The sequence below is a fragment of the Neofelis nebulosa genome, chromosome 3, assembly GCF_028018385.1.
Source record: "Neofelis nebulosa isolate mNeoNeb1 chromosome 3, mNeoNeb1.pri, whole genome shotgun sequence".
Classification (NCBI taxonomy): domain Eukaryota; kingdom Metazoa; phylum Chordata; class Mammalia; order Carnivora; family Felidae; genus Neofelis; species Neofelis nebulosa.
The window spans coordinates 164,372,430-164,398,106 of record NC_080784.1 but is presented as its reverse complement, the minus strand read 5'-3'; the positions used below and the strand labels follow the sequence as shown (position 1 = coordinate 164,398,106).

The 25,677-nt window shown below is 45.8% G+C and overlaps 1 protein-coding gene across 3 annotated transcripts in view; it reads right to left on the bottom strand.

The window, feature by feature from the left end:
• The window catches only part of LNX1 (ligand of numb-protein X 1), a 185,047-nt gene that overhangs the window by 100,643 nt on the left and 58,727 nt on the right, over window positions 1-25,677 (bottom strand). For all 3 annotated transcript variants that reach the window (XM_058722571.1, XM_058722572.1, XM_058722570.1), the window contains exons 2-4: window positions 23,740-23,791; window positions 22,716-22,843; window positions 4,555-5,040 (exon numbers count right to left, since the gene is read on the bottom strand). In XM_058722571.1, coding sequence (XP_058578554.1) covers window positions 4,555-4,946 — 392 coding nt within the window. In that variant the 5' untranslated portion in view covers window positions 4,947-5,040; window positions 22,716-22,843; window positions 23,740-23,791. The remainder of the gene's footprint in view (window positions 1-4,554; window positions 5,041-22,715; window positions 22,844-23,739; window positions 23,792-25,677) is intronic.

Genomic DNA, 25,677 nt, shown 5'->3' with positions numbered 1-25,677 from the left:
TATTTCTCTACCATATCTTCTTTTCTGGAGGGACAATGGGTGACATTCTAAATGTGACTCATTTCTGAAGAGCTTTGTGTTCAAGGAGCTAATTGAAATAAATGCCCATTTTGTAGGTAGAGAAACCTAAGTCTGGATTCGCCCATGAAGCCTGGGACTGTTAGCATACTGGGACCCGCTGGTAGGGAATGTGTGGGTCCACATCTGTCATACGGCAATCCTCAGCCAGATTTATAGTTAAGTTCTCCGTACGAGGTAGGATCTGAGCCTGCCTCGTTCATATTCATTACAACGCCACAGGCCAAATAATATTTTTTTAAAACTCATTGCATGTGAAATCTTGAAATTGAGATGCAAAATTGATAAGCAAAGCTATCTTCTAGGACCAATGTGTGAAGCAGCTACAGCCACCAACCTGGAGGTCTCCTATGGATATATAAGGAAAACATTTGCTTCCTGGTCACCTCTTGGTTTTTCCCAATTGAAGGGACTCCAGGGGCGCCTGGGTGGCTCAGCGGGTTAAGCGTCCCATTGTGGCGCAGGTCATGATCTCACGGTTCGTGAGTTTGAGCCCCGAGTGGGGCTCTGTGCTGCCAGCTCAGAGCCTGGACCCTGCTTCCGATTCTGGTCTCCCTCTCTCTCTGCCCCTCCCTGGCTCGCACTCTGTCTGTCTGTCTCTCTCAAAAATAAATAAACATTAAAAAAATTTTAAAAAAGGGGGAGGACTCCAGAGTAGTAATGACTTAATCTTAATATCCCTTCTGAGGAGAGGAAGAGATAGTCCACTAGCCCAGTTGCTGGCCCGACGCCTAACAGGGCTCCAGAGTCAAGTCCTGGATTAGCTCCAAGTTTCGAATCCTTGCCAATCAGACGGCCAGAGGGCGGGAGGGGCGGAAGTGTATATTAAGCATTTGATGACTAATATATACAACATATTTTTGGAAACGTTGGTTTCAACCTACTTAGAGAGCCGACGTGTGGGGGAAGATCCAGAACGGGTGTTGCGGCCCTCACCTCCCTCACATGGGAGTTTTCCTCTCCCCAGGGAGCTGCAGATGGCTGCCTGTGAAAAACTCTGAGGCCTCCGTGTGAAGAGGTGATTTCAATTAGTTTTGCGTTCTTTCCTCCTGTTGTTTTCCAACTGTGCATAGCATTATCGGCCGAGGGTTCGTCCAGACCTTTTCCTGGGCTTCTTGTGGTGTGGGGGCCACACGGCCTGTGTGGGCAGGTGAAGGCCATTGCCAGTCTGGGCAGCTGAGGGGCTCCCGGAGGCCCCGTAGGACCCACCTGCCCCTTCCCAGCCCTTCTGCTGCCCCACTTCTGTTGTGAACTCACCCTCCCATCCATACGCCATCTCACCCCGAGTTTTGGGGGTACTCTTGGCCCGAAACCAGTTCTTGATGAGGAGGTGAGGAAGAGCTGCTGTGTGTTCATGTTCCTTCAAGAGACTACCTCCATTTCCTTCCTTCTCTCTCCACTCTCTTACCCCTCCCCTGTGGAGCCCCCGTGGGGAGCAGAACAAGGCCTCTCCCCACAGACGGCCGTCTCCCAATCCTCAGAACCCGGGGACATGTTACCTTAACATGGCAAAAGGGACTTTGTAGATTTGACTAACTTAAGGATCTTCAGGTGAAGAAATGATTGTAGATTATCCAACTGGGCCCAATGTAGTCGCCAAGTGTCCTTGGAGGAGGGAGGCAGGAAGGCCAAAGCCACAGAGGGAGATGTGATAATGGAAGCAGAGGAGCGAGAGGCAGACAGACAGACAGAAAGAGGAGACAGGGGGAGAGAGAGAGAGGCAGAAAGCAAGCAAGCAAGCAAGCAAGAAGGAGAGAGAGGGAAAGGGAGAAAGAAAAGAAAAGAAAAGAAAAGAAAAGAAAAGAAAAGAAAAGAAAAGAAAAGAAAAGAAAAGAAAAGAAAAGAAAAGAAAAAGAAAAGAAAAGAAAGAAAGAAAAAGAAAGAAAGAGAGAAAGGGAGAAAGGGAGAAAGAGGGAGAGGGGTGAGAGAGAAAGGGAGAGACAGAGAGAGAGAGAGACAAAGAGATCGACAGAGACACGGAGAGAGAGAGAAAGAGACAAAAGGCAGAGACAGGCAGGCAGAGAGACTGGAAGATTCTATACTGCTGGCTTTGAAGGTAGGGAATGAGGCCACAGGTCAGGGAAGGCAGGCAGCCTCCAGAAGCTAGGCAAAAGGGAGGGGATTCTCTCCTAGAACCAGAGAGAATTGGCCCTCTCTGACCTGATGTCAGTCCAATGCACCTCTCACTGGACTTCTGGCTCTCAGAACCTTAAGATAAGACATTCGCGTGGCTTGAAGCCCCTGGGTTGGTGATCACTTGTTACAGCAGCGATAGGAAACTCATACAGCTCTCAAACACAAAGGTAGGGGATGCAAATGTTGGGAGCACGGGAATGTGATGTGTAGAGGGAGCTCTCCCTTTTCTCCACCGCTTCTCACCTCCCTCAGCCAGTATGGCCCCAGCCTTGGCCCCTGGCTCTGTGCCAGCATCTGTCAGCATCTGCCTCACTTTGACCTACCCCAGACCTCTTCCCTCCAGACAGGGCCTCTCCTCCCCAGGTCAAACTTCCAGCAAAGGCCACAAATAGACCCCCTCACCCTCTTCTCCTCTGGCCACACCTCCTTCTGGGCAATGAGAAGGGCACCCTAGTTCAGATGCCAACCACAGAGGCAACAACAATAGATGGCAACAACAGAGGGTCAGAGGCAACCCGCAAACCCGAGTTAGATGTCTTTCACTCAACGTGTTGGGAAGAAAAGTGAGTTTGCTGACATAATTACCATGGAAACCAAATGCTAAGCATCACACCCAGGCCATTGCCCTGGATGCAAACTTTTTTTTTTTTTAATGTTTATTTATTTTTGAGAGAGAGAGAGAGAGAGAGAGAGAGAGTAGGGAGGGGCAGAGAGAGAGGGAGACACAGAATCCGAAGCGGGCTCCAGGAGCTGTCAGCACAGAGCCTGACACGGGGATCGAACTCACAAACCTCGAGATCATGATCTGAGCTGAAGTCGAACGCTTAACCGACTGAGCCACCCAGGCGCCCCCCTCAATGCAAACTTCTATGTTAGAGAATCTGCCTGTCCTGAAAAACACTCAGATTCACAACCTCAAGTATGTGACCTTTAGAAAAAAACACCAGCACCTACCTCTTGCCCTCGTCATGACCAAGGAACCAAGATAAACACCAGCTTCCAAATTTCCTCGTACAAAATAATTGTGGTATTACTGTTCATCCTCCCGTAACCACCTGAAATGTTCTGAGCACCTCATTGTGGAGCAAGACCTGGGGCTGCCCTGAGGCCATCCGCACAGGAATGCCCAGGAATGTGACAATGTAAGTGGACAAAATGAGAGGCAGATAAGTGGAGTGGACCTGTTGCTCGCCACCAGCAGGGGCGGTCACACCATCGGTCTGCCACCGGTGTGTACCCTGGCTGAAAATTCAGCAGAAATTCTCCAGAAGACAGAAGTTTTCTACATTTCTCCTTTTATTCTTATTTTTTTCAATGTTTATTCATTTTTGAGAGAGAGAGAGAGAGAGAGAGCGAGAGCATGAGCAGGCAGAGAGAAAGGGAGACACAGAATCGGAAGCAGGCTCCAGGCTCCGAGCTGGCAGCACAGAGCCTGATGCGGGGCTCGAACTCACAGACCGCGAGATCATGACCTGAGCTGAAGTCGGACGCTTAACCGACTGAGCCACCCAGGCGCCCCTGTACGTTTCTCCTTTTAAAAGTCAGTTGGCAATACCTCACATCTCCTTAAAGAACAGTGGGCTTTGCCAATTCCCATACAGAAGAAATCTTAAGAATCATGGACCAGACTGGGAGACATTTTTTTTTTCTGATGTGAAAAGGTAAGCAATGCCCATCAGGAAATCTTCTGGGGGCCACGAGCCTCAGAGAAAGCTGCTCATCAGACCTTTCCAGGATCTCTGACATTTCAGAACGTGCCCATATGAAACAAGCCAGTCCACAAAAGGACAAATATCATACGATTCCTCTTCTCTTAGGCTCCCAGAGCAGTCAGATTCATCGAGACAGAAAGCAGCATGGTGGTCATCAGGGGCCGGACAGGAGGGAATGGCGAATCTGGGGTTAATAGGTACGGTTTTGATTCTGGAAGGCGAGCAAAGTTCTGGTAATGGATTGTGGTGATGGCTGCACAACTGTGTGAATGCACTTAAATACCACTGCACCGTACTCTTAAAACTGGTTAAAATGGCAAATGTCATGCATATGTTACCACGAGAAAACATTCCCCCCCCCTCCCCCCGCCCCCACCACACACACACACACCTGCACACCCCAACTCTATCACGGGCTGTTCTCTCACCCTGAACCACGGTTATAAACACCTAAAAGGTTTCCTTTGAGCGGATGCTTGCCCTGGCTGCCAAAAAAGAAGACAGAGAAACGGCATCTTGCGGAGCACCCGGCCCTGAGGCCGGCCCTGCTCTTGGGAGGCAGGTGAGGCCAGCTGTCCCCGGGAGGGAGGGCGGGCGGCTGGGAGCCGGCCAACCAGGGAGGCCCTACCTTGTCTGAAAGTGCTGCTCGAGATCACAGCGCTGCAGGACCTCGGTGCAGTACTCCGGGAACGGGCAGGTCACCAGCAGCTTGTTGAGAAGCTTGTTGACCAGGATGCTGGACTTCTTGCAATGCTGCAGCACCACAGGCTTACGATCCACGGGGCAGAAGTCCTTCTCCACCAGGAAGCTGGTGAGGCAGAGTGTGCAGTAGGTGTGTCCACAGGGAGTGTCCAGAGGGTCCAGCAAAGCCTGCAGGCAGATGTGGCACACGAGGTCATCGTCCACATCTTCCGCGTAGGCGTAGAAGTGGTTTTCCTCAGGGGAGTGGGCCTGGCCACACACCACACACAGGGGTGCAGAGCTGGGGTCAGGGGGACAGGCAGGGTCTGGCTGGCTCATGGTCGACTCGGGAGACAGTAGGGCAGGAAACCAGCCCAGGGCAACAGTATTTCCTCCGGAGAAAATCACGATCTTCCAGGAGCCATCCACAGACCTAAAAGAGAACAAGACAGCTGACCTTCGTTTTCATGAGACTGGAGACTAAGCAATGGACTTGACACCCTGCCGCCCGCGGGCGGGGGACTGAGCTGGGATTCAGAAGGCCAGGGCTCACTGCCCCCTCTGGTGACTGACATGACCTTGGGCAAGTGACTTGGCCTCCTTATGCCTCAGTTTACCATCCATCCTGGTGGGAATAACGTTGGCCTTTAACATCCTCGCGCTGGGTGGTAAAAACCATCGGGGACTATCCGGGAAATCCCCAGAGATATAAATTGTTAGTAAAATTAAATTAGACCATAAATTATATAGACTATAAATTAGAGATTTAGAAGTTGCTCTGTCAGATCGCGACAAGAAGAAAAACAGTGAATACTCTAATGGCTTTTTCTTATCTTTCCTCCCAACTTTCTCTAAAACTCAGAGAAGGTAGGACGTCAGAGCCTTCAACTCTCGTCAGAAGAACCAAGAACTGTGGAGTCTATAGCGTTTTTACTGTGGTGAGAGCATGTTTTCCTCCATATGCATTTCATTCATTCAATCGGGCATTTGGCAGTTATGTGGGCTCTCCAGCTGCACCGCCTGGGTTCAAATCCCACCACCGCTGTGGGCCAGCGATTTAATCCATAGCTGGAAAATGAGGATAACAATAGCCGGCCTCATAGGACTATCGTGAGGATTGCACAAGATACGCGACAGAGAGCTCTCAGCATCATATCTGGAATATAGTACATGCTCAGTCAATATTAGCTACTATTTTTTTTTTTAATTTGTTGACTTTCATTCATTTTTGAGAGACGACTGGGGGAGAGGCAGAGAGAGAGAGGGAGACACAGAATCCAAAGTAGGCTCCAGGCTCTGAGCTGTCAGCACAGAGCCCTACGCCGGGCTTGAACCCACGGGGCTTGAATCACGACCCGAGCCGAGGTCCGACACTTAACCGACTCAGCCACCCAGGTGCCCCAATATTAGTTACTATTTTTACATGCATTTGTTACTGCATTCATTCCAGTCTAGCTCCCTTGACCTAGAAATTGAAAGCTATAGTTCCTACAAGGGGTCTTTTTGTTTCATTTTAACAGTACTCTTTTATTTAATCATATATATATTTCAAAGCAGAATACTATCACACTATGGATTTTCCTCTCGTATAGGTGTCTAAATGATGGAGTTTTTAACATTCTCGATTAACATCTAAGATGTCTCTTGGAATCATTCCATAAATGTTTTTTGAGCACCAGCTCTGAGCTAGGTAGTAAGCTGGGTGTGGAGGAGACCTTCAAGAGAGCTTTAAAAACACACTGCTGCTCTCGTGGGGTCACCAGTCCAGGGGACACAGACGGCACAAGTAACCGGAAGTGTGCGCGAGGTGACCCTGGGTCATCTCTCATGAGAATTAAGAACCCCATGGGGTCCCCTGGTGGTTCAGTGAATGAAGCGTCTGAGTCTTGATCTCAGGGTCCTGAGTTCAGGCCCCGTGTTGGGCTCTGCGCTGGCCATGAAGCCTACTTAAAAATAAAAATAAAAATCCTGCACCCTCCCCCACCCCCCTGCAACGTTCTTCATTTTGGGAAGTAAACGAAAAGACATCAAGCGTTCCACAAGAGCATAAAGACACATGAGTAACCTAACAGGAAACTAGCTGCATTTGGAAATATGGCACACCAGAGTCATAAACTGTGTTATATCTTTTTTCTTTTCCAAATTAAGTCCAAGGTTGTTTGTAGGAGTACAGCCTTATCTCCAAAAGAAAATACATGGACTTCAAGCTTTCAGTGGGTCAGCTTCGTGTTTACATTTCTGTCCTGTGCTAATGTGCCTGAAAGAACACTCTGGTCAGAAGGTTGAAGTAAAATGCCCTGAATGTGAAAACACTTAGATCATAGCATTTGATTTCGCATCAAAAGAGAACACAGAAGACTAAGGTAGAGAGTGCAGAAGGGGGTGAAGTGGTTTCTAGTCAAATTTTATGGAAACATACACAGCTGCTATTCGTCCTCAGGCTGATAGAAGGTACTGGAACCACACAGGAAATGCTTTAAGTGGCATGAAAAACAGTCCAAAAATAAACATGAAAACGGAAACGGGCCACCGGAAAGATTATCATCCACTAGAGGAAAAAAAAAAAAAAAGTTCACATATTTTGAACTTTGACAAGAGTTTTGTCAAATCTTCCCACTTGTTTGGGTCCTCTCCATTCCTCCTCCCTGTGCTATACTGAAAAGTGATAGGAATGCAGCTGTCGCTCTGGTCTTACCACTGAAAAAACAGCTTCCCATTTCTGGGCCATGCCTTTATGGGTGAAATGGTGGGACTGGACCAGATGTTTGGTTTTCAGACTGTGTTCTAGAAAGTGGCAGGTGCCTGAGAGCCTTCCAGGGGAGGGACGGAAGGAAGGCAGGTGGGGTAGAGATTTGCCCACTTCTCCACCCCACCCAGTCCCAGCTCCATTTTTATGTCTCTGACACATCAATTTCCTTATTGGTAGAAGAGCCCTAACTTAAAAAAAAAAAAAAAAAAAAAAAAGCAAGCCACCAGATCGATACTATAAAATCTCTTTCAGAAATAGAGTTTCAGCACAGAGGATTCTGTGTTAATAAAGCAGAGGGTTTTGCTTTGTTTTGGGCAGTTGGCTTTTGGGAGAATCTTTTTTTCTTTGCTTTCTGACAAGTTTTGAGCATTTACCATGTGCCCGGCACTGTACTTGGGGGCCTTATATACAGTATGTTATTTAATCCACACAAATCCCCAGGGTTGTTCGGTTTTGTTCGTTTTCATTTAAAAAAAAATTCTGTTTTAGTGTTTATTTATTTTTGACAGAGAGAGAGAGACACAGAGCATGAGCAGGGGAGGGGCAGAGAGAGAGGGAGACACAGAATCTGAAGCAGGCTCCAGGCTCCAAGCTGTCAGCACAGAGCCCGACGCAGAGCTTGAACTCACAGACCGCAAGAGCATGACCGGAGCCGTAGTCTGATGCTGGACTGACTGAGCCACCCAGGTGCCCTTTGTTTGTTTTCATTTAACAGATGAGAAAGCTGAAGTGTGTGACATGTAAGTAACTTGCCAGTTACACCAAAAAAGAAACAAACCAAGAAATGGTGCTGACTCTAGTTTCCAGGTCCTATTTTGCTACATTGTGGCCACACATCTCCCCCCGCCCCCGCCCCCCCATCATCATGACTTCCTTGGAATGCAACTAAGCAAATAGAAGAGCCCCAGGAAATTGGGTTTAAAAATCTCTTTAGGACCATTGCGAATAGGTTTTTCCAAGGCTCTGATTAAAAATATTCTTTGACTTTACTGAGTGCCAAAATGATGGACACTAAATGAATGGAACAGGTAAACAAAACCGGCAAGGTTCTAGCTCCAGCCCCAATTCTTTTTTCTTTCCTTTCCTGTTTTTCTGAGAGAAATTTGAATTCCCTGGCACTTGCCCATACGAGTACACCAGATCCTTAACATAATATTAGCGTAAACACTGCTGTTGGTATTTTCCAACTTTGCTTTAGACTAAATAAAGCCTAAATGAATAGACACAGATTATGAGATAATTGGCCAAAAAAAAAGCAAAAAAGCAGTCTGGGCTCTAAAGAAAGAACTAGGTAGGCTTTTAAAAATATGACTAATGGGGTGCTTGGATGGTTCAGTTGGTCAAGTGTCCCGTTCGTGGTTTCGGCTCAGGTCATGATCTCACGGTTCGTGGGTTTGAACCTCACCTTGGGCTCTGAGCTGATGGTGCAGAGCCTGCCTGGGATTTTTCTGTCCTCTCTCCCTCTCCCTCTTCCCCTCCCCTGTCCCCTCTTTCTCTTTCTCTCTCAAAAATAAATACACTTAAAAAAAAAAGAAAGAAAAATTATGATTAATGGGCACCTGGGTGGCTCAGTTGGTTGAGTGTCTGACTCTTGGTTTTGGCTCAGGTCATACTCTCATGGCTTCGTGGGTTCAAGCCCTGCCTTGGGCTCTGAGCTGACACTGTGGAGCCTGCTTGGGATCCTCTCTCTCACCCTCTGTCCCTGCCCCTCCCCAACTTGTGCTGCCCCCATCTCTCTCAAAATAGACTTAAACAAATTTTTAAAAATAAAAAAATACCATGAACATTATTTATGCAAGGTTTCTTATTTCCAGTTTACATCTTATAAACCTGTATGATGTATCATGTTTTTAAGACATGAACTGAGAAGAAATGATCAAAGATCATTAAGGCTTGAAAGGTAAACGATTTTTCCTTCCAAATGTCAGCGAGAGGGCTTGTTAGCTGAGTCCATCTGTTACTGAGTGTCCCAGCCCTCGGCATTTCTGGCCCTGGCGCTTTTGCAATTTGGAGAAAGAGAAGGGAAGTAGATTTCCTCCTTGGGTGTATATGGGGGGCTGGGTAGGAGTGGGGATGAAAATCTTACACTTCCTCAGTAGACCCCTATGGTGGCTTAGGAACCATCTTTCCTGTCTTTCCTGTGATTTGGGGTGCAATAGAGGCCCAAGATGACTTTTAGACATACAGGTGGCCTACCAACGCAGTGGTGAAAAGTGCCAGGAAAACTCAAAATCTCCATCTCTCTCCTTAATCCCTGCTTCCTTTCTTCCGCCACTTGGTGGTCATGCCCGACACTTGTACAGAAGTTCTTCGACCTAACTTTCAAATTCTAAAACTTCGGTGGCTGACAACAGAGATGCATTCCAGAGCAAAGTGAGTCAGCGCTGTCTGCAAGCAAAGAAGGTCGTTAGAGGTCATATGTATACGGTCACCTGCACTAAAAATCCAATAGTCTTAAGAACAGCCCTTGGGGTACAACCTATTTGGAAACGGAAAACTGTCTGCATGAAATAACCTACCAGAACAATGGAGTCCCTGGTGTGCTACTATTCTGTTAATTCTCCTTTAAATGCACGCTGGCTTTATAAAAGATGGTTACCCAAGGTGACCTTGATAAACCATATACTGCACTGGAAAGGCAATGGATAACCATATCCCTTGGCAGGCTGTGCTGACAATGTCACAGTTTCTTCTTACTCCAAGGACAAGACTTGACTCCAGAGCTTCTCCTGGATGGCTGCATGAGTCACACTTTTACAACAATAGTAATGGGACTTCATATTATCAAAAAGAATTCATCTTATAGTCCATGGCAGTGTGCCCCACATCGGGACTTTAACCTTGAGAAAGACGAAACATTGAGCCATAGATTCTTGGTGTTGAAAGGGAGCCTTGAGAGAAGGTCCCTAAATGAAACAGGCCTTTATTACCTTATAAAATAGATCATCCTGCTTTGGAGAGCTCTAACTACTAGGGGGGACAGTCCATATACAGAGCAAAAATTTGCCTCTCTAAAAAGAAAAAAAAATCCCTCTCTAGAACTCACCAACCCCTCCATGGGGGCCAGATGTATCCCAGGAGCTACTTAGAATATATTAAATTCCTTAAGTCCTTTAATTGTTGGAAGACACCTTTTTCCTCCCCCGGGGCCAGCGGCCTTGGGCTATGTGGCACTCCTTCAAGTTTCCATATACTCCGCGAAGCTGACCATCCTCTGCAACTTTCCAGATTATTCAGTGTCCCTCCTACGAGGTATGGGTAGAATGAGCCCCAAAAGTCTAGGATATAGTGGAATGGAGTAACGGCACTCAGAGCCTAGGACTGTGTCTGCTTTCTTGGTGGCAGTAGAAGGCCATTGCTGTCATTCCTGATCTGCCCTGCTGCAAGACTGAGACACCGCCCTGAGGCCTGGAGAAAGCTATTAGCAATTCTTGAGCACCGAGAAGGAAAAAAAAAAAAAAAAAAAAATCCAGGGTAATAAAGTATAAAAGTAGCAGCTAGGGACACAGTTTAGAAAATGCAAAGATATTTAGTGGTATTAGGTGGATTTATATAAACAGAAATTCCTCCGTGGCTAAACAGTTTGGTATTGGAATCCTCAGTGTATAACCCAATCCCAAGAATGAGTGGTATTTGAGGTTTGGGAGTCTCCCATTTGTTTATAAGCATTCCTATATTTTGATAAATGGTGATCTAGAATGTACTGACAAAATGAACATGAGAAAAGAGACATGGAAACCATTTAAACAAATGGCAAATTGGAGACAATTTTTTTTCCCCATCCAGAACACAACATCGATTAACTGTCACTGATATTCAGTAATAAATGAAAAAGTTAAAAAAGCGACAGGCCACGGGCAGCCAATGGAAGGGCCATGAGATGAACTGAAAGTCCTAAAGCTCTGGATGATCCTCAGAAAGGAAAGAAAGAAAGGAAGGAAGGAAGGAAGAAAGGAAGAAAGGAAGGAAGAAAGGAAGGAAGAAAGAAGAAAGGAAAGAGAAGAGAAGAGAAAAGAAAAGAAAAGAAAAGAAAAGAAAAGAAAAGAAAAGAAAAGAGAAAAGAAAAGCGAAAAGAACTTCTGGTGCACAAGTACCAGAAAAGGAAAAGTGTCTGAGGTGGTGTCCTAGTCACCTGGCACCGTTAGCTGAGCAGTCACTGAGGGCTCATACAAAGGAGGAAGATTTCAAACAAGAAGAAAAAAGTGTAATCTGAAGCCAGGCCCCAAAATGATCACTGGATGACTGGATCCCGAAAGAGCACTGTTTCGAGTGCCTATCAGTCAAGTGACACAAACATTCTCTCCAGCAAGGCCACCACCACTATGTAAACAGCGTGGGGCTCTGCCCTACCCTCGCTGTGTTTGCTTCCTAATTTTTGCTGGCTTATTTCATGTTTTTTTTCAAAATCTCCTAATCCCTTCCCCCAACCCTAATGTTTTACACAAACACATAAAGACTGAGGGGGTGCCTGGGGGGCTTGGTTGGTTAAGCATCTGACTTTGGCCTAGGTCATGATCTCACTGTTCCCGAGTTCGAGCCCCACGTTGGGCTCTGTGCCGACAGCTCGGAGCCTGGAGACTGCTTCAGATTCTGTGTCTCCCTCTTTCTGTGCCCCTCCCCCGCTCATGCACGCTCTCGCTCTCTCTCTCTCTCTCTCAAAATAAATAAAAATTAAAAAAAAAAAACACATAAAGACTGAGAACCCCTATACCAGATGATTTCTGAAGTAACTTTTAGGTTCTAGAAACTGAGCTGAAGGTGTTTCATCGTTGATGATGCTTTGCAATTTGGATGAAGCTATGCAGGCTGGTTCAGAACTTGGTTCATGCTGGTCACTGAGGCCACACCTCAGCACAGAGATCACAGTCATTCAGGAACCTCATCCTGGACTGTGGAGACCAGAAATACACTCATGTGGGAATCAAATGGAATAGTGCTGGTAAATTCTTCACGTCGATGGCCTCATTCTCTTGCTAAACAATTATCTGTGGGTGTATTTGTCTAACAACTGCCCTGGCACTGGCTGGAACTCCTAAATTAGATTACTGGAGGGAAAGCAATTGTCAAAGTTAGGGCAAGCTCTTCGTCTATTAAACAAAGTACATTTATAATTACACTTTATAGATAAACTGTGTGCAACTTGGAGATATCAATAACGTGCCATCAATTCTTTTATAAATACCAACTGTGAACTAAGAGGATGGACGAATGCTCCGTGGGCTATTCCTTAGCTTACAGACACATCAGTAATAGGGAGGAATTAAGTGCTTTAGTGACCTGAATTAAAACGGTCACACATGAAATAAAAACTGTCTTTTAACTTACGAGGGTTTGAAGTGGGGGCTGAGGAGGCAGGGGAGTCATATACCTTGCAGAGGAAAAGGAGAGAGAACACAAAGAAGGCAGGTGCTTATGGACTGTTGCAAAGGTCAGGGTTCATTCTGAATCTACTTAATATCTAAATCAACGATCCCCAAGAGGGAGTAAGCAATTCATTAATTGGATCACTGAAAGATACTTGCCTGCATAGTGTTGCCACCACTAGAAAGGACAAATATATAAAGTGGTCTTTAAAGAGGTCGAAATATCTTCAGGAAATTAAAGGAGAATTGAACTAAAAGGAGACCATGTCTGGAGTCAATGACTGAGAATGTAGATAGTCAGGAAGTGGGAAGAACAAGAAAAGCAGTCAAGTGAAAAGTGTCCCAAGTGGCTAGCCAATCAGATACAAGTTCTAGAAGCCCAGGGAAGACTTTTACAAGCTGGTTGGAGAAGAGCTTTGTCTCCCTTGACTAAAGATTTACTGCTTTTCCCCTGGGTGTCATGGCACCCCTTTCATACTTGGGTTTCTTTGTAAGAACTCTGTCCCAGAAAAGATGTCCTTTCGTTTCCTGGTCTATCAACATGGTGAGATGGAGCTGACCCCCTGCCAACAACAAAAATGAAGGCAGAGTATTTTGTGTTAACCAAGGGTTCTGTTCATGCAAAGAAGCGCCATAGGATCCTGGGAAGAGATAATTTCAGAGGAGAAATGTGGGGAAGCAAGCTGACATTCTTCCACCCAAGGCTGAAAAACATATTCGGGATTTTTTTTTAAAACAGATAACCATGGGGTGCCTGGGTGGCTCAGTCGGTTGGGCGTCCGACTTCGGCTCAGGTCACGATCTCGCGGTCTGTGAGTTTGAGCCCCGCATCGGGCTCTGTGCTGACAGCTCAGAGCCTGGAGCCTGTTTCAATTCTGTGTCTCCCTCTCTCTGACCCTCCCCCGTTCATGCTCTGTCTCTCTCTGTGTCAAAAATAAATAAACGTTAAAAAAAAAAAAAAATTAAAACAGATAACCAAGTTTTACAGAGTGAAAGACAAGGTGAAGGAAGATATTTGAATTCTCACCATTGTTTCTGCTGTTTTTCAATTCTATGTATGTTCGTTGATCACCTATTATATGCCTGGCATTTGTCTTAGATTCTGGGGGAGCTCCCACTGTGGTAGGGTTCCCCTCCCTAAGGAAAGCAAAAGGAAAAAACACCTCAAGGCCACCTGGTTATACACGTACGTGACAACATCCCTCAGGACCCTGTGTCATGCGACGAGTTAATCAGACTACATGTTTGTATGTTACCATTATGGGAGACAAAGAAACAGAAAATATATAAAAAACTATGCCATGTGGCGTTCAGGGCTCAGTTCTTCGGGCACGAACCCAACGGAGCGGTGCCGGCAGGAATAAAGTTGTTTCCTGGAAAGAAAAGCCTCAGCGTCCCGACTCTCTGTGCGAGAATCCTGCTACACCATAGGGAATTCAATGTTATCCTCAGCGAGTGTAAGTCTAATTAGAAAAATGGAGCTTACATATAGAAGAAAAATTCGAAAGCACTGCAAAAAAAGAACATATTGAGTATGGCAAGGGGTATGATCCCCCCCACATAGGAGCCAGGGACAAGTTTTGGAGACAAAGAGACAAGAGAACAGTATAATGTGACCCGGAATGGCCAGGAAAGTTCATGGAATAGTTGGGCCTCAGGGCACATCATCAAAGCTTCATGGTATATGGACAAGTGGGAAGAAATCAAGGTAGGGGAAGAACGTGAGCAAATCCCCCAGTCGAGGAAGAGAAATACACACACTAGTGTTTGGTCACATGATGATCTGTCTCTGAGATTTTAGAATTACCTTTGAAGAAATCACAGGACTTTGAGTTGGGTAAGAATCTTAGCTTCTCCCCAAGTATAGGAATCCTCTTTACAACGTGGCTGTGAGCTGGCCTACCAGCTTCTGCCCGAAACACCTACAGTGATGGGGAGCTCATCAGCTTCCCAACAGCCGAATGCTTTCCTTTTGCTACCTTGACCTTGTCGTGTGACACAGATCACAGTCACTCCCTCTAAACATGGCAGCCACCCCGAATTAAAGAGAGGATGGGTGGTTTCTCTTCTGTCTCTTCTTTTTGTCTCTGGTTCTTTCCGTTGTCTTCCTGGGGAGTCGACCCAGGGTAAAGGGTCCGCCCAGGGTACTCGCTAGTTTGTTAAAGTCCCTTTGAAAACATGACAGCGGGAAGTGGACACTTATCCAGTTGTGGTTTAGTGGTTCAGTGGAGCGGTTGTTTCTTAACCAGGATACTACTTGTCTTTAAAAGCAATGGAGGACAGCCGTTGCTGATTTGCTTTTGTAGATACATCAGGCTATTGACCAAAAACACTCAATAGGTCTTTAAAACATAAAACACTACTGTGCCTTGAACGTAGAAATAAATGGTGGTAAGTGGTGTCAATTCTAACTCTCCTTACCTATTTAATGACCAATATTTCAGCCTCCACACAGACAAGGAATCACTCCATGAGTAGTGGGAGGAGCCTGCATATGTAAGTGCCAGTTAGGGGGTATAGCAGGTAGAATGATGGCCCCCCCCCCAAAAGATATGGCCCTGTCCTAACCTGCAAACGCTTTGAATGTGACTTTAATTAAATAAAGGTCTTTGAAGATGTCATTAAGTTAAGAACCTTGAGATGAGATCATCCTGGATTATCTAAATTACCTTAAATCCTATGACAAGTGTCTTCATAAGACACAGATGAAGAGAACACACACACAGGAGACGGTGATAGGAAGACAGAGGCAGAGATCACAGTTATGCAGCCACAGGCCTTGGAATGCCTGGAGGTACCAGAAGCTGGAAGAAGCAAGGGAGGATTCTTCCCTGAAGCCTTTTGAGGAAGTGAGTTTCTGCCAAAACCTTCATTTCAAACTTCTGGCCTCCAGAAATGCAAGAGAATAAATTTTGTTGTTTTAAGCCACCGGGTTTATGGTGATTTGTTACAGCAGCCTTGGGAAAGTAACCCAGAAGGCTATGTATTTCTAGGGGCATTCTCCCAGGACTGAGGGAAATATCCCCAAAGATCCACACCAACACTTCTCTCTGTAGCTTAAGGAAATGGAAAATAGGCTGGGATGGCAGCCATTTAGACTGCTCCATTCTTTTTTCTTTTTTCTTAACGTTTATTTATTATTGAGAGAGAGAGAGACAGAGTGAGATCAGGGGAGGGGCAGAGGGAGAGGGAGACACAGAATCTGAAGCAGGCTCCAGGCTCTGAGCTGTCAGCACTGAGCCCATCGTGGGGCTCGAACTCACGAAACGTGAGATCATGACCTGAGCTGAAGTCAGATGCTCAACTGACTGAGCCACCCGGGCGCCCCTAGACTGCTCTGTGCTTAGGGATGGCAGTTCCGCCCTAGTATAAAAATGTAATAACTTCTTTCAATCCACTACTAAGCTGGAATACTGATGTCTTCTGCGATGACAATTACACCAAATTTGCCAGGGCCCCAAGACTACAGATGGAATAGCTGAGTTTGTGTGTGTTGTAGAAAACATAATACACACATAACAACAATACTTAATGAGGAGTTTGAAAACACGAGGTGACTCATGTATTAACGCAAACGCAGTCATAAGCCAGCTATGCAAATCATCTCCCAGATAGCAATGGCATGTTTCCACCTCACCATCATGCAGTGCTGTTGCCATGCGCTGTGCCAAGAGGCTATTAAAGAAAATTCTTGGAGAGTTTCCATTCTGCTGTTGGTGAAGTCTTTTGTGTGCCTGTGACAAACGCATCAAACATAAGAAGCAAATAAGAGTCACTGGAAAATCATGGTGGAATTTGAATCCACACATTCCAAGGCACAAATGAATGATGTAAAAAACAAAACAGAACAATAACAACAACAACAACAACAACAACAACAACAACATCCCTGGTTAACTGGGACAGAACCTACTGCCACGGTTAAAAGTGTACTGGTTAACCTACTATGTCAAAGAGCATGGCTCCCACGAGCAAGCGCCTTTCTTTTAGAAAGGCAGAGGAAGAAGATCAGGGATGAAAAGGATAGAAATGAAGGGATTCTCATAAAAACTACAAATCTCAAATCTGGAGGCCATCTTGTCTACTCCCTACCTGAAAGCAGGATTCGCTTCTTCCCCCTCCTTTTTAGAATACGGTAGAAAATGCAACATAATCATTATTACTACGTAATGAGTAGTTCACTAGGTGCAAGATACTGTGCTGGGTGCTTTACATGTATCTTCTCACTTAATTGTTGGAGTAATGCTACGAGATCAACGATAACCTTCACTTTAGAGATGAATATAGGATTTGCTGAAGAAACACGAATTCTCTCTGGTATTCATTCATTCTTTTAGCAACACATACCAGGCACATATAAATATGCCAAATAAACAAATGCACCAAAAAACGATCACCATCAGTGACGGAGATCTCAGTACCCCAAAAGGCAACCTCCTGGATTTTTGGACAGCTCTAATTCTTAAGAAAAGAAAATTCTTTCTTATATTGATGAGCTGTGTGTCTCCAGATAACTAAGCAATAGGTCACTATGGTGTCATTGTTCACTCGGAACAAAATGAGATTAGAGGAAATGGTGAATGTAAGAGGTTCACAGGAGGCGACCAACATTTTCTGTTTCTGATTTCAGCTAAGTGCAGTTTTTATACTTACCAACTTGCATGGTTTTCATGTTGACCCTTAGTCCCTGGGGAGAGCAGATAGCTAAATCCCATTAACCCAGGAAGAGAGATGTGGTCTTCCTTCCAGATAGTTTTGAAAAGCCCTTGATAGTTTAGAGGCACTGTCAGAGGACCATAAATATGCCACCCACATAAAAGTGAGTCTACACGATGCCAGCACGTAAATATCAGGCATAGTTCTGTGTCATCACCAGGAGATCCATGAATAGATGAGCTCCATGAATACTGACGTGATGAGGCAGACACATTTCAGAGCCTCCCTTGTACGTGCTCTCTTGGCAGGCATTTTACATGGCCTTTCAAGAAGTCAGAATCCCAGCAGACCCTATTTTCTCCACTCCAAGTGAGGAATTCACATCCAGTAGGGAGACACCGGAGGCTAGGAATCACTGCTCCAGGAGAATCCATTGTTTATTTACCTCACAGAGTCCTACCGCCACGGGTCTGCAAAAGACCAGGCATTTCAATGGGCAGCCACCCTACCCTGGAGCTCCAAGATAAACGAGATAATCTTTGTTAACAGGTTTTCTTTCCAAACCTTCGGGGAGGGAGGGGGCTTTCGGGAAATCTGTTTTTCTCAAAGAGCCTTTGGCCCTCAACTTACTACTGTTTCCAACGTTATTATGTCCAAACTGCAGCACGACCCAAGAAGTCTAACTTTAGCCAATATAATAATTGTTTTCCACACGGGCACACCTCGGAGACAGTGTGGGTTCCGTTCCAGACCACCACAAAAAAGCGAGTATCGCAATAAAGCAAATATTGTAATAAAGCGAGTCAAATGAATTTTTTGGTTTCCCAGTGCATATAGGAGTTATGTTTGCACTACACCACAGTCTATTAAATGTGCAATAGCATTATGTCTAAAAAAAAAAAAATGATGTATATACCTTAATTTAAAAATACTTTATTGCTAGGGGCTCCTGGGTGGCTCAGTCAGTTAAGCTTCTGACTCTTGATTTCTGCTCAGGTCGTGATCTCACGGTTTGTGGGATCGAGCCCCACGTGGGGCTCTGCACTGACATTGTGGAGCCTGCTCCGTATTCTCTCTCCCTTTCTCTCTGCCCCTCCCCCACTCACGCTTGCATGCACCTGTGCTCTCCCTCTCTCTCTCAAAATAAAAAACTTTACTGCTAACTAATGCTGTCATCTGAGCTTCCAGTGAGTCGTAATCATTGATCACAGATCACCATAACAAATCCGATAGTGATGAAAAGTCTGAAATACTGTGAGAATTACCAAAATGTGACACAGCAACATGAAGGGAATAAATGCTGTTGGAAAAACGGCACCGAAAGACTTGCTGGAGGGAGGCTTGTCACGACCCTGTAATTTGTAAAAAATGCAATATCTGCAAAATGCAATAAAGCTAAGTATGCCTGTGTATCATATAACAAGAGATATATGCCTGTGTATAATGTAACAAGAGAGATATGCCTGTGTATCATATAACAAGAGATATATGCCCGTGTATAACAAGAGATATAGGCCTGTATATAATATAACAAGAGATATATGCCCGTGTATAACAAGAGATATAGGCCTGTATATAACAAGAGATATATGCCTGTGTATAACAAGAGATATATGCCTGTGTATAATATAACAAGAGATATAGGCCTGTATATAATATAACAAGAGATATATGCCTGTGTATAATATAACAAGAGATATATGCCTGTAATAATAGAACAAGAGTTACCATTTATTGGGCATCTGCTATATTATACATCAGGCATTTTACACGAAACCATGTCAGTTATTCTTCACAATAGCATGGGGTTTGGTACATAAGACAAAGAGGTACTGAGTGCCTAGTAATTACTTGGTGGAACCAGGCCTCGAACCCAGATCTGATTCTACTTTCCTTTTAAAAAACAGTATTCAGGGGAGGGGGTTGTCTGGGTGGCTCAGTCCATTAAGCGTCCAACTCTTGATTTTGGCTCAGGTCATGATCTCACAGTTCATGAACTCGAGTTCTGCCTTGGGCCCTGGGCTGACAGTGCAGTCTGCTTGGCATTCTCTCTCTCACTCCTTCTCTCTCCCTTTCTTCTCTTTCTCTCAAAATAAATAAATAAACTGAAAAAATTAAAAAAAAAAAAAAAAACCCACTACTAGCAATAGCTCACATTGTGCAGGTAGAATTCCAAGAGTTTACACATTTCAGCTGTTTCTTCTTCATAAGAAGCCTATTTTCCAGCTGAGGTAAAGCGGGGTTAAATAACCTGTCCCAGCCCCCCGCCCCCCCAGCCGGCTAGTATAAGGTAGAGCTGGGTTTTGAACCCAGGCAACCTGATGGCAGAGGCCAAACCACTATTCTAAAGCAGTAGCCCTGCTCCACCAAGAACTACCCAAGAGGAGCATTTCCCGGTGAGGCATCACCCACTCCCCTGCAGTCAGTCTGATTTACCGAGGTATGCTGCCCCCCTAGCTTCTGCTAGAGGACCCGGCCGCTTGTGAGGTATACCATGTTAGCGTCCCTTTTTGGGGAAAGGTAAACAAGGAAACTGATGGGCAGGGAAGTTGAGGCTTTCCCCCAGGATCTCCGAATCACACCAGTAGTAAGGTCAAGGTTATGAACCCCTGTCCTCCATCCGCTAGGCAGTTACCTTGCTCGTGAATGATGAAAACCTGCCTTAGCTTTTCAGGATAGGGTGAGATCTAGAGAAGGCCCGGGAGCCTCTTAGGCAATGACTCAAGGTCATCGAAGGGTACAGGATAATCCATTAGTGAGGCAATCATATCCAAGGGACCCCCAAGCCCCCTTCCCCAGGGCAGTGCAGGCTCCAAACCGGTTTCCTCCTCCCTCCGGCCGCCCCCGCCCCCACACCCCCCTCCCCCGCCCCAGGTGGCCAGGCACAGCGGCACAGGGTGTTTATCAGCAAGATTGGAGGAAACCAAGTACCCAGTCTGCCCTGGAGAGAGCACAGTGGAAAGCAGAAACGGCTGCCTGCCAAGTCAGATTACAGCAAACGACAACAGGACATGTCCCCCGCAGGCCTGCAGAGAACCACGTTTGCTGGGTCTGTGGTGCAGCGACAGCTTTGAGGCCGGAAAGGCCAGAGGAACAGCAGCGGCCGGTGGCTCCTAAGCATGTCCGGGAGCTGGCAGAGGCCAGATTGCCCCAGCTTTTATGACATGGCTGAAGTAGTGTCCTCCTGCCTCCTGCCTGTTTTCTTTCTCTGAACTGTTAACGTTGGAGTTAATTATGTACAATTAATAACCATTACAAGAACCATCAGAGTTTCTAACGACGGCGGCCACGGAAGATCTCTTATCTTGCTAGGGTCAGACTGTCTCTGCCAAGCACCCAGGAGAATGCCTTCAAGAGGGATCTTGCCTTTGTTTGGCACCCACGTGGCCCTAGACACTGGCCACATGACCCTCTCTCTCTGTTACCTCAACTACTTCTCATGATCACTTCGTATCACAGGGATTAGCTCCTGTTTTACCGATGAAGACACTTGAGGGCCTGAGCGGCTAAGTCACTTGCTCAAGGATGTAAGTGGAGAGACACCGTATGTTTTCCAGACAGGTCTTATTGCCACTTGAACCAAGAGATGAAGTTACCACACGTAGGGAGCCACCGTGGGGCGTTGATCCCTTCGGACAACATTTGTGCACAGATTATCCAAGAGGCCAACTGCAGTCTAGATAACCTGACTCTGAATTCCAGCCTCTGTAATTTCTTTCCTTTCTTATATCTGGGGGCATGGCACCCACAGCTTTGTTCCTTTAGTAGCCAGAGACCCTGACATGTAGCGATGAAATGGGGTACTTAATCATAAATTACGGTGCAAAGATCTAACAGACCATGGTAATCCAGAAGGAACGCGTCTCGTGGAGAGGTTTCTGACGTTAAAGACATATTTTGCTCCAGAAGATTCAGGACCTGAGAGCTCTTTTTCTGTCCTCTGCTGACAAAGCTCCGAATCAAGTGAGAAAACACACGGGTAAGGTACCACCATCCAGACATACCACTCGGGAAAAGAACCCACAAAGGTCAGTTCAAGAACAGTACAAGCCTCCACCGAATAAGCGAGAAAGTGGCAACAAGGCCAGGGCAGAATCTCGGTAGTGAGAAGCAGCGGTCCGACAAAACTCTTCTCAGCTTGTTTCAATTTCGACTTCTGGAGAATTGACATGCACTTTGAATTTCGGGGGGGTGAATATGAGCATAACCCCTAACAGGCTATTCCTTTGCAAAGGTACTGGCTGACTGAAATCTCAGAAAAGCAGCCATGAAGGAATCCAGAATGAAAGGTCCCCTCACAGGCTGATTTCTCCCCTCCATGTTTTCCAGCTCAGCTCAGCAGGAAAACGGGATGTATTTTCCTTTCTCTGCTGGATGTAGAGTGGGGCTCTTGGGCTGTCAAGAACAGAAGGAGTATAGGCTGTGGGATCAGGAGTAAGAAAACAAAAATGGATCCTAGGAGTAAAATTACTTAAAAAAAAAAAAAAAAAAAAAAGTCAGGTCCCGGGGAGAACAATCTCCTCCATATATTTGCTATTAAAAATATTAAATAAAGATTTGCTGTTAAAGGGGGAAAAAAGTGGAAGGATTAAAAAAAACCAACAACAACAATTAAAGATCAGACCTGAAGTTACATTCTTGTAAGCACTGAGGAAATGATCTTTTCTTTAAATCAAAGGTCAGCAGGCAGCCAGGCCAGGTCTGGATGTAAACAATTCTAATCCAGACTGCAAAGTGGATTTTAAGAGCGTCAACAAAGAACAAAGAAAACAGAAGAAGTTTTTAGAGAAGAAAGAGGAAGGAAAAGGAGTCCAGGGCTTCTGAGGGGGGCAGCAAGATTCACCTGAGAAACAGACTTCTGGTGGGGGGTGGGGGTGGGGACATGTTAGGTTCAGATGGAAATTACCTCTGGGGAGACAAATGCAGAAAGTAAGGCAAAAATAAGGCAACCGTGAATTCAGTCGGCACTGGCCTCCCAACCCCCATTAAACGGGCCAGACAGGTCTGAACCTTTGAGTTCAGTTTCAAAAAAGTCTCCACTGCAGGGTTTAAAAAAAAAAAAAAAAAAATCAGATCAACTTCCCAGACAAGCAGAGGCTGGCTTAATGATTAAGGGAAACAAAAAGGATTAAATATCTGGCCTGGGAGAATTTTCCTGTGCAACCAAAATGTCAAAGGCATCTCTCTGCTCTTCCCTCTCAAAAGGGCTTCTCCCTGTGGGACAAACTCAGAGCTAAGCCATTCAGCTTATGTATTTTTTTCATTCAAATTCCTCATTCAGATCCCTCAGGGGCCATGGGGCTGAACGTCAAAGGAGAAAAATGGAGAGTTTCAACTCACCTTTTCAAGTGTGTGTCTGGGGCTCTCAAAGCAGCAGCAGCCCCAAAGTTTCCATGCCTTGTGGGTGAATCCAGCAGCTCGTGGGGCTGCCTGAGCAGTGACCAGGCTCAACCTCAGCGTACAGGTGCCTAAAGGAAGGAGGAAGGCATTGGTTGGTTGAGAGCAGGAAATGTGTGACATCACAGGGAGCCTCACAGATAAAACATTGCTGGGACCTTAGCTACTGAAACAGTCAATAGGTCCCGCCCACCTGTCATTTACCTGAATACCTGTGAGCAGGTAGGTGGCGTCTCGGTTCGGACAAATGAATCAGTTAGAGCAATTTGCCGGTTGGAATTTACTTTCTTTCCTGAGCACGGCACGTGTCCAGCCCCGTGGACAGATTGGAACTTAAAAGCCTGGTTGTTTCCTCGGCCCCCTCCTCCCACCCCGTCCCAAGTAGCTGTCCCTAAAAGACTTAAAAAAGACACTGCACCACCAAATCAAGACAGTAAATTCGTGGGCATAAAAAGAAGAGTGTGAAGACTGACTTTTTGGAAAATATTTGAGAGTCACCCTCAAATGCCTTTTTGAATGGCATCCATTTGAATCCCACGTGTTTCTGTGTTCTAATTTTAAAAAAATTGGAGGTGACTCTCCAAATACATCTTTTTAAAAATTTTTTAAATGTCACTTTATTTTCAAGAGAGAGAGAGAGACACACACACAGAGTGCAAGCGGAGGAGGGGCAGAGAGAGGGAGACACAGAATCCGAAGCAGGCTCCGGGCTCTGGCTGTCGGGACAGAGCCCGACGCTGAGCTCAAACTCACGAATGATGAGATCATGACCAGAACCGAAGTTGGGACACTTAATTGACTGAGCCACCCAGGCATCCCTTCAAATTCAAAAAAAATCTTAATATGATATTTGTTGGCATTTTCAAGGTCACGTTTTCAAATGCTTTTTCCCTACCCCCGCCCCAGTGGGAGGGCAGCGTTTTAAGCCCTTATTCAGGAGTTTGTAAAACTTCAAGGTCATTCCTACCTCGGCTTGCCTGGCGTCTTAGTCACATGGAGTTGACAGTTCACTTGTAGGCCTGCAATTAGGAACAATTTAAATGATTCAGATTTGAATGATAGTACAGTAATAAGGTGGCTTTGTCTGCTGGTTACAGCCAGGAAGGAGTCAGGATTATTTCTGTCCCAAGCCTGGTGTGTGACCCTGGGCAAGTCGCTGTGTTGCTTCAGTTTTTCCAGCAGGAAAAGATAGTAACTCCACAGCTCAGCTCCGCCAGCACCACAGCCGCAGCTGGGAACTATTAGGACTGACTGTTAAACGCTTTGGCATCTTCCAGAAGATTGTAAACAACTCCCTTCATTGTATTTAAACGTCCTATATGTCTGTGGTCCCCATCCAGCATCTCTCAACAATTTATTCACTCTCTGGAGCGCTACCTGGGGATACTGTCCGTTCTCACTCCAAGAGATGGCAGAGACATTTCCTCAGAGAGACATTTCCTCCTCCCCCCACCCCTTAAGAAAAAAGCATTGAAATTCCTATCCCTCCCTGTCCCCCCCTCCCCCATTCTGTGTCTCTCTCCTGATATTGGAAACGCTTTGGTTCCACACATTCTAACATTGGACTACTTTAGCGGGTTTCGGTAGGTCCTGCGATGGGTAGGTTGGCGTCCTGACTGGGGGAGGGGTGGAGGACGAGGAATCAAGGAGAGGGGGAGGAGGGAGGAGGGAGGGAAGGAGGTCTTGATTCTGCTCTCTTGGCCTCCACTTTAACTGAGCGCAGCCAGTCATTCAATACCTTGTAAAAGATCAGCCAGGGAAGGAGGAGAAATTCTAGTTAAGTGCCGGAGGTACAGGGCAGACTCTGGATACTTCCCTGGCCACCCTCCCCCAGCCATCCCAGACTGCTGTGTTACACCTTCCCCACCTGGGAGCTGGGTGCGCTCTGAAGAGAATGAAAAGCCTTAAAAAAAAAAAAAAAAAAAAATCCCCACTCACATTTTTATCCAATAGAAACTAAGGTAGGCGTGGCCTCCCCTGTCGTATTAACAACAAAACGACTCTGCAAACACTTTTCCACCACTTAGGTCTTTCAGGAAAAGTACAGGTCCACCAGCTGAGACTCAACTGAGAAACAACAAAAGAAAGACTTCTCCTTCACTTTGACAGGGTGTCCCCTTGTCCCTGAGAAGGGCAGGGCGAGTGGCCAACCCCATGAGTCATCTAGAAGGCCGAGCCTCTGGCAGTCTTGAAGCTACCTGCCTTTCCTGTGTGTCAGTCATGCCTCACCTTTTTTTGCTAGGGCCACCAAATCTGTCCTCGCAGGGCAGAATCACAGTTTTTTTGTTTGTTTGTTTGTTTGTTTTGTTTTGGTTTTGGTGGGGGAGTTGCAGGGGAAAAGAATTGGTAGGAAGTGATCAGGCACAAAGCTTTATCCAAAGCCTCCCAGGCTATGAGGCTTCCCTTGCTATAGTCACATACACTCAGCCATCTACATATATGGCCTGATGAATAAACATTAAGAACAAGAGTTGAAGCAGGAGTGGAGTTCACACCCTAGTATGGCGTATACACGAAGAGAAAGAGACAAAAGTAGATGTATTTCACACAATCAGCCATCCCAAGTAAGAGGCATCTTGGTACTCCTGGATTTAGAATAATCTCTCACGGTTACAAAAAAAAAAAATCAATATGGGTTTCATTATTCCATTGGGGCTGTCGTTGCATTATTCAGGAAATGACATTTCTAAAGTGTTGTGGAAAAGATATAAATCAGAAACGTAAGAAACTAGCATTGAATAGGCACTTAGCGGGTGCTACTTACTGTTCTAAGTATTTTTTTACAACAACCCTTTAAGTTAGGTGCTATGTGCATTCAAAGCTGGGGAAACCCAGGCATATAGAAAGGCTGAGAAGTTACTTAAGGACGGACCAGCCCGCAAGCAGCAGGCCCAGAGCAGTTTTA